Source organism: Lepisosteus oculatus, chromosome 9 (genome assembly GCF_040954835.1).
Source record: "Lepisosteus oculatus isolate fLepOcu1 chromosome 9, fLepOcu1.hap2, whole genome shotgun sequence".
Lineage (NCBI taxonomy): Eukaryota > Metazoa > Chordata > Actinopteri > Semionotiformes > Lepisosteidae > Lepisosteus > Lepisosteus oculatus.
Genome location: NC_090704.1, coordinates 28,432,603 through 28,441,929, shown reverse-complemented (window position 1 = coordinate 28,441,929; position 9,327 = coordinate 28,432,603). Strand labels below are relative to the sequence as shown.

At 39.6% G+C, this 9,327-nt stretch overlaps 1 protein-coding gene across 1 annotated transcript; it reads right to left on the bottom strand.

Moving 5' to 3' along the window:
• Positions 1-468: 468 nt before the first annotated feature.
• On the bottom strand, positions 469-2,545 carry mrpl55 (mitochondrial ribosomal protein L55). The gene is made up of 3 exons (XM_006635255.2): positions 2,382-2,545; positions 1,434-1,635; positions 469-698 (listed from the first exon to the last, which is right to left on the bottom strand). Exons 1-3 carry the CDS (start codon positions 2,429-2,431, stop codon positions 546-548), a joined length of 405 nt encoding a protein of 134 aa, XP_006635318.1. The 5' UTR covers positions 2,432-2,545; the 3' UTR covers positions 469-545.
• Between the last annotated feature and the right edge of the window lie 6,782 nt (positions 2,546-9,327).

The window sequence follows — 9,327 nt, the reverse complement described above, 5'->3', positions numbered from 1 at the left end:
AAGAACTTATTGCTGCTTTAAAATTAAACCCAGGAATGTAACAAATAGCTCTCCTGTGGATTAAAGGTATGCTTTACTTTGACAGACCAAAAAAATTTTACTTTTTAATAATGAACTGAGAAGACTACAAGGGTGCATGATCAAAGTATTAATAATCCTCAAAGGGACTAACAAAGTCATCCAAGTGGACATCCAAACCAACGGTGAAACACAAATCAGACGACTCAAGAGAAAACTACACAGAGGTGCATTTGAAACTGAAAGCAGGAGTTTTACACAAAGGCTTTTGGGAATATCAAACAGCCTACCCAGTCATGTTGCTGAAGCTCAATACCATATATCTAAGAGAAATCCTTTTGGGTATAACCTAACATGTCAAATATGCTTCCCTCAAGAAAGGAGTGAATAGGAAACATCCAGTTGTTTCCTTTCCTTTTACTCTGAAAGAACGAATACATCACAACAAACTTAAAAAATAAGCATATATTTAACAGTGAAGCAGTTTCACACAAATCAAGGTCTCAACATTGTTTACAGAGCTGCTGCTACTTCTTCTTCCAAAACTTGCTGTAATCGTCCACGTTGAAGTCGTCCTTGATCTCCTCCTTGGCTGGTTTAGCCTCCACTCTCCTTGCATCCCTCTTCTGCAGCCTGGCTTTCCTCTCTTCTTCAGAAAGGGTGGAGATGTCCACTGGCATCTGACAATACAAGCAAATCTATAGTGAGCTGTTTTAGCAGCAACAGAGGGTGTGGTCAACAAAGACTGTAGAGACGAAAGACAGAATCAGTTGTTCCGCTGACACTCCATGGTTGGACAGTCCAAATTACTTTAGAAAGGAAGGGGTACTGGGAAGAGTGCTTGCTTTTGCACACGTTCTATATTCACATAAAGAACATGTCCCCCCTCTACAATCTGAAATGGAGTGCATTTCTTAAACTATACCCAGATTAAAAGCAGGCAGCAAAAATAAATATTCTTGACTATGGTTGTAGGGAAACTGCTAAACAAAGATCCTAAAGCATAAGGAACTAATGAAAACAACTCTAAATTATCTTAACATTTTTCTGAGAATAAAACATAAATAACAGTATTCCCAATAATACTAACACACCTGAACATTTTTTTTATTGTTGTTCATTAACTCGAGCATTTTTCTACCTGTTATCTTACTTATTTCTCTGCTATTTCAATGCAAGATTATTAACCAGCAAATTGAACAATTATTTTCACTGATAATGCACTGCATTACTGGTCCAAAGACAGAAGCTGCACCAGTGAACTGGGTTAAAACTGCACTGAAACTGACTATCTCAAATATCAAAAGATATTTTTAGGTGTTAAAATGTTCTCTAAGATCAAATCACACCAGGACTTGGTGTGAACAAACAAAACAAACAACAGGCTCAATCTGAACACTGTCAATCTTGCTTACTGTCAGAATCCTCTTGGGCTCCTTGTATCTGATGTTGACTGTGGAGCCATCACATCTCACCACTAACACAGGGTACATTCTTCCATAGCTCTGCCTTCCATACTGTACTATGGAGGTTCTGTTGGAGTTCTGTAGATTGCAACTTGAGTGAAAAGCACATGAAGCAGGCAAGGACCTGGAGGTGCCTCCTTCTTGGAGAAAGCTATGAGCAAAACACAGACAGGTTATGGTACTTGAGTATGGCACATGTACATGAGGAGGAAAATATACTGTTGAAGGCCTAATAATGCAAAAAACCGTGACTGAGCCATTTGGAAAAGTGTCCAAGGTGAAGTGTTCTTTTTATACCAGCAGTGAACATCAGATGTGCCTTTGGAGATCACTCCAGGTTTTGCAAGCCGCAGGGTATTGAAAAAATGTTAATGACGAAGACAACAGCAAGTATACCAAACTTAGTTTGCATACTGTTTCATTATACAGACTCCAGAATGAAATAACAAAAACCTTTACAAGTTAAATTTGGTTTACATATAAGAGTCAACGGCTTGTAAAATCCGACTTTTATCAAACTGTCATTTAATAGAACTAGTTTGTTTTTTTTTACAAGTACAGTACTTAGAAAACCAATTTAGTCAGCACAAGTGTTACAGAGTGATGTTTAACCTAGCAGCAAGACTTTCAAAACTGCATAAATAAGTACTAGGTCAGGATTTGTACAACACCGGGACATTGTTTCACTCAAATTGCTCCAGCAAATGTCCTACTGTACAATCTCTTCTCCTTATTAACAATGAGACACGTCTTATCTGGTTAAATACATCAATACATATTTTAAATTCAGTGCTATTTTTATTTTTATTCGTATTATGCTACACTATTCTGACACTGGTATAAAATACTTCCATTTTCTGCTACTTCTAATTTGATGTTATCGTAAAATGTATTTACCTGTATATACACCGCACTGTCGACGAATTCCACATTCTGTATAAAGCCATTTCGTAAACTATAGTTATATTTCAAAAACTGCAAAAAAACACTAAAGCACGCAGCATCCTGTAAGGTCACGTATTGTAAATCGATGGTCCGTCAAACAAAACGCTCCCCTTTCGAAAACCGACTGGATTGTTGTTTAAAGTTCCGCAGTAACTCGGAAGACACTGAACCAAGAAAGGAAAAGGTTTGTGGGAATTGTATTTTGGGGTGTGTGAATGTAACACGATGGGCAGATTGAATAGTGTTATACGTATGATATTTACATTAAACATTTAGACATTTCTTAAGGATGTTGCTTTTATTATGAGGTATTGCAAAATTCTAAAATGATTTCAATTTCAAATACCTTTTAGGCAAATAAAATATCAAAATCCATGAATAAATGTTAAATCAATTAATTGGATTTATCGTTACTGTAATACTTACAAGCCCTGATGTGGAGTGGAAATAAGTGGAATATTGTGAAACGTCTTTGAGAAATATTTGAGCCCTAACCTAGCAAAACCTGAAGCTAGGGTTAGGGTTTTATTCCCATTGAATGTAGACAGTTTTTGATGGCATGGTTGTGTTTTAGGGCTGAAAGGATACTTAGGAATATAGTTCTTTCAATGTTTTCTAAACATTTTTTTCTGACCTATATGGCTGTATACAGTGCTTTGCCCCAGAAAGGAATGGTGTCTGAATTGCCCTACAAGCAACAGTTCGAAAGAACCTGATTTAACTTTCAAACTCTTGCCATGTGCTTTGAAATCACAGGGATATTAACAAATGAAGCCAAAATGTATTAGTTGTTTTGGACTTTTAGGCCACTTAAGCCTTAACGTACATTCATTTAACACTCCGTGCAACACAACATTTCCAATGAAAGAATACCTTTCAAAAATTAATTTGACCGTCCCTGATGCACTCTTTTGGTTTTGGCAGTGTTGTATTGTCATTTCAGACTAATATTTTGATTCAGAGAAGCACATTTTCCAGTCAAATGAGTGGAATATTGTGAAACGTCTTTGAGAAATATTTGAACCCTAACCTAGCAAAACCCGAAGCTAGGGTTAGGGTTTTATTCCCATTGAATGTAGACAGTTTTTGATGGCATGGCTGTGTTTAAGGGCTGAAAGGATACTTAGGAATATAGTTCTTTCAATGTTTTCCAAACATTTTTTTCTGACTTATATGGCTGTATACAGTGCTTTGCCCCCAAAAGAAATGGTGTCTGAATTGCCCTACAAGCAACAGTTCGAAAGAACCTGATTTAACGTTCAAACTCTTGCCATGGGCTTTGAAATCACAGGGATATTAAAAAATGAAGCCAAAATGTATTAGTTGTTTTGGACTTTTAGGCCACTTAAGCCTTAATGTACATTCATTTAGCACTCCGTGCAACACAACATTTCCAATGAAAGAATACCTTTCAAAAATTAATTTGACCATCCCTGATGCACTCTTTTGGTTTTGGCAGTGTTGTATTTTCATTTCAGACTAATATTTTGATTCAGAGAAGCACATTTTCCAGTCAAATGAGTGGAATATTTTGAAACGTCTTTGAGAAATATTTGAACCCTAACCTAGCAAAACCCGAAGCTAGGGTTAGGGTTTTATTCCCATTGAATGTAGACAGTTTTTGATGGCATGGCTGTGTTTTAGGACAGAAGTGACATTTAGGAAAATTGATATTTTAATGTCTATATTTTTTGTACCGCCTTGAAGATTTAGTATCAATATTTCTTAATTAGAGTAGGGGTGTAACCCCGGTGTCCTGGCCAAATTTCAAATTGGCCCTTACCAATCATGGCCTCCTAATAATCCCCTATGAATCTATGAATTGGCTTCATTACTCTCTGCTCTCCTCCCCACTGATAGCTGATGTGTGGTGAGCGTTCTGGCGCACTATGGCTGCCGTCGCATCATCCAGGTGGATGCTGCACATTGGTGGTGGTGGAGGGGAGACCCCATCACCTGTAAAGCGCTTTGAGTGGAGTGTCCCGAAAAGCGCTATATAAGTGTAAGCAATTATTATTATTATTATTATTATTATTATTATTATTATTATTATTATTATTATTATATACTGCATTGCCCTAAATGGGAATGTTGTCCAAATCCCCAAAAAGCAAAAGATTTGAAGGAAGTGGTTAAATGTCTTATTCTGTTGCATTTAGCATTGAATGCAGTGTTTTTTTTACAGTTGTAGCTCAAATGTATTGGGTTTTCCAGACTCTTAACCTATTTAACGCTGATACTATGCTCATGGAGAGTACCATTCCAACAAAAATTTCCATTAACAGAATACTTGATGAAATTAAGTTGTACCACAGTTGATACATTTTGTTTGGTGTGGCAAGGCTGCTAAGTCTTTTCAGACTAATATTTTGATGCCCTGGGTTATATTTTCTGCTTAAATGAGTTTTTGGTTGCATTGAAGAAGATCTGAACTCTAACCCTAACTACCCAAACCCTTAGCTAGGGTTAGGGTTAGTATTGTTAGAAAACATAGAGGATGTTTGAAGGCATGGCTGTGTTTTAGGGGGGTATCGGATTTCTACATGTTCCACAAACAAAGGCTTTGGGACTTCAGGAACTGAAGGAGGCTTTTGAACCAGCTCTTGAAGAGTGTGGGGTAAGTTTTTTTTTTATTTCTTATTTTGATGTCTTGAAGTTTTATCTTAACTGGTTCTTTGGTTGGTTGTTTCGCTTTTTTAGCCAAACAAGGCCATGGCGGCCTCCCGGGCCGGCGTGTGCCACTTCTTTCGTGTTAGGTTCGAGTATAGGGAGGGAGATATGGGAAGCACTCGGGTGTCCTTTCTCACTTAGATTTTTCACAGAAGGTATTGAAGGTGAGTTGGGGGTTAAAAATGCAGATATTAATTGTCTCATTATTTTATCTAGGAACCAGGGGTTTGATGTAAGCTTTAAGTCTGCAGGTTTAATGGAGTAATTTTGGGGTAAGATTCAGAGATCAACTTCTGCCCTAATAGACAAGTTTAAGTTTGAGAAGTTGACAGATTTATCAGGGAGGATGGCGATTGTGAGAATGTTTAAGGAGTTGGTGTCTGGAGATGATATTGCAACTTGGCTGTCTAGATTTTGTATGGTTAAGGGTGGGCCTGTGAAAGTTTTGGATGATGGCGGAATTTGGACTTGTGCGTGGCGAGTACTGGTAAGTCTGTATGAACACATAGGTGGGTATGGGGGATATAAGCACATACCTTCACAAATCGTATTAGGGGAAAATAGAGGCCTGGTTTTCTATCAGGGACAGCCGAATTTGTGTAGACGGTGTGGGGAGCTGGGTCATTTGGTGGAGGCATGCACACAAGTGGTATGTGGGAAGTGTAAAGGTGGGCCATAGTTTTGAGGAGTGTACAAATGGGAGGAAGTGTAATTTGTGTGGTAGTGGGGAGGACTTGTTTAGGAATTGTCCAAATTCTTTTGCAAACAAACTGAAAAAGGAAAATTTGATGCGGGCCTTTGTAGGAAGTCAGGTGGAGGAAGAGGAGAAGGGAGAGGAAAACTCAGAGAAACAGGGGGAAACTGGTAAAGTGGCTGGGGGAATAGTAGATGAAACTGAGGAAGGAGGGAGAAGTGAAAGTGCACAAGGTTTTTTTTTCAAAAAAGTTCTAGTTGGAGGATAACTGATGAATGGGCTACGAGGTGAGGATGGCAATCTTAAGGTCTCAACTAAGGACATGGTAGCTACGGCAGAGAGTTTTTACGGAGATTTATTTGGACGGAAGAAGACTTTTGTATTATTGCAAGATAGGTTTGTGAGGGGAATGCAAGAGACAGGGAAGGAGTGGTCAAGCTTGTCTGCAGACTTGACCCTGGAAGAATTAACAGCAAGTCTACATACCTGCAAGTCGGGGAAGACACCGGGTATGGATGGACTTCCCCCTTGAGTTTTACAAGAGGTTTGGGGATATTTTGGGGACTGATTTGTGGAAGGTTTTAAAGGAATTCAATGATCTAGAAAAGCTGCCAGAGACCTTTAGAATGGGAGTGGTGACACTCCTCTATAAGAAAGGGGATCATACGGAGTTGAAGAACTGGAGGCCCATAACCTTACTGAACTGTGATTTTAAGTTATATGCCAAGTTTTTGACACTACGCTTGAAAATAGCACTGGGAAGCATCATTCACCCAGATCAATCCTGTGCGGTGGCGGGGAGGCATATCACGGACAACTTAGTACTGCTTCGTGACACCATCTGTTACGTGAGAGACCGAGGCATTCGGCTAAGTTTACTAAATTTAGACTTTGAGAAAGCTTATGACCAGGTCTCGCATGAGTACTTGTTTAAAGTGCTCACAAGGATTCATAGAGAGGGTGGGACTGCTGTATAGGGATGTCAATAGCTGAATAATTGTTAATGTGTTTCTATCAAAAGCAGTGAGAATCAGCTGCGGTGTCCGACAGGGATATCTGTTATTGCCGATTCTCTTTGTGTGCTGTATTGAACCACTAGCACAGGCATTGAGGAGGGAAGTAGGAATAAAGGGAGTGGTCATTCCAGGCAGTGGGGGCCTAGAGGTTAAGACAGTATTACATATGGATGATGTGTCAATTTTATGTTCTGACAACAAGAGCATAGATCTAGCTCTGTGAGTCACTGAAGATTATTGCGCAGCATCAGGTGCAAAACTAAACAGAGACAAGTCGGAACTTATGCTTTTTAACGGTTGGTGTGAGGAGGTGCAAGGAGATCTAGGAGTTCGAGTTTGTACGGATAGTGTTAAAGTACTGGGAACCGTCTTTGGCGGGCAGGGGTCCGGGGACAGTAATTAGTTAAAACTGTGCAGAAAAAAAATAGGTTATGGTCTTTGCGATCTCTGACTTTGCAGGGCAGAGTACTGGTCATAAAGGCAGTGGTCCTAAACTTGATTTTGTATGTTCGCTTAGTGTTCTTCCCATCAAGATCAGTGCTAGCAGTACTTAACAGGCTTCTGTTTAGTTTTTTGGGGGGTTCAAAATGTGAGAGGGTCCGGAGAGAGGTGCTTACAAGAAGGGTGGAGGCAGGGGGTGTAGGGATGCCAGATATATTTTTATTCCTGATTTGTAATTATGTGGCTAGCCATTTTCGAATTGCCACTATGGGACAAGGGAAAGCTTATTTTTTAAGTAGGTTTTTATTTGGGTCATATTTGAGAAGGTTGGGTCTTTCTATTCCTTTAACAGTACCTGTCTCATTTGAGCTGTCTTATGCTTAAGGCAAAGGGCATTGGAATCAGAGGAACTGGCTGTCCTAGTGACTTCAGAAAAATCTAAGTGAGAAAGGACACCCGAGTGCTCCCCATATCTTCCCTCCCTATACTCGAACCTAACACAAAAGAAGTGGCACACCTCGGCCAGGGAGGCCACCATGGCCAAAAAAGCGAAACAACCAACCAAAGACCCAGTTAAGATAAAACTTCAAGACATCAAAATAAGAAAAAAAAACTTACCCCACACTCTTCAAGAGCTGGTTCAAAAGCCTCCTTCAGATCCTGAAGTCCCAAAGCATTTGTTTGTGGAACACATAGAAATCCGATACCCCCCTAAAATACAGCCATGCCATCAAACATCCTCTATGTTTTCTAACAATACTAACCCTAACCCTAGCTAAGGGTTTGGGTAGTTAGGGTTAGAGTTCAGATCTTCTGAACTCTAACCCTAACTACCCGATCTGCTTATGATTACAGGGATGAGGTCAGGAACCTGGTGGGGTGGTGCATTGACAATAATCTCTCCCTCAATTTCAGCAAAAGCAAAGTGCTGGTCATGTATTTTAGAAAGCAGGGTGGGGATCACACCCCTATTTACATCATTGGGTTGGCTGTTGAGATCGTTAGCAGCTTCACGTTCCTGGGTACTTTCATTGCTAATGATTTAACGTAGTCCCAGCGTGTAACTGGAGCTACAAAGAAGGCACAACAGTGCCTTTACTTCCTCAGACAGTTGAAAACATTTGGTCTATCTTCAACTGTCCTTACCATATTTCACAGGTGTGCTATTGTGAGGTTGCTCAGGTGTGGTATTACAATGTGGTTTGGCAGCAGCTCATTGTCTGACCAGAAGGCATTACAGGTGGTGATCAGGTCAGCCCAGTCTATCATTTGAATACACCTCCCCTCTATTTCAGACATTTTTACAACTTGCTGTTTCAGGTAGGCTGGAAGTATCTCTAAGGATACCAGTCATCCTGGTTTCTCATTTTTCTCCCCCCTTCCCTCTGGTAAGCGTTATAGGAGCATAAAGGCTCGGACTTCCAGATTCAGAGACAGTTTCTTCACGCAAGCTGTCAGATTACTGAACTCTACCCCTACCAGTGACTTACACTGATGTTTTTATTTCTAAGTTGTATGTTATTTAACTTGTTGTTTTTGTTGTTGCTGCTGCTGTTCTGTGTTTATGTTTTTGGTGTTTCCTTAATGTCTTTGTATTGAAGCATACATGCAAACAAGCATTTTGTTGCATTTGTGCATATGACAATAAACTGAACTGAAACCATGGTAACAAATTAATGGATGTTATAGAATTTTGAATTATGCACAAAGCCGGGAACTTTGTGAAAGTATTTAAGTTGCTATGTTGTCTCAAATCCTAGGTCTCATCATGAGAAGAGCAGGAGTTCACTGTAATGACTAATGTCATGCAACATACAAGTGAATACAGGTTGTGCAGCATTAATTTTACCTCAGAAATGTTCCAAGTAGTATTTGTCAGCAAAACCCTCTCACAATCGAGTGCAATATTTCTGTTGGATTAAAAGAGGTGTATTCACAAGCCTTTGCAATGTAATAGGGCCACTTTACGTCACTGAACATTCTGTTGCCTTGTTCTGAATTGCAGACTATGGTGCAGCTCATAACTGGAAATTTGATCTATTTTGTGATGGAAATTGGAGGTTTTACAAGTTACTCT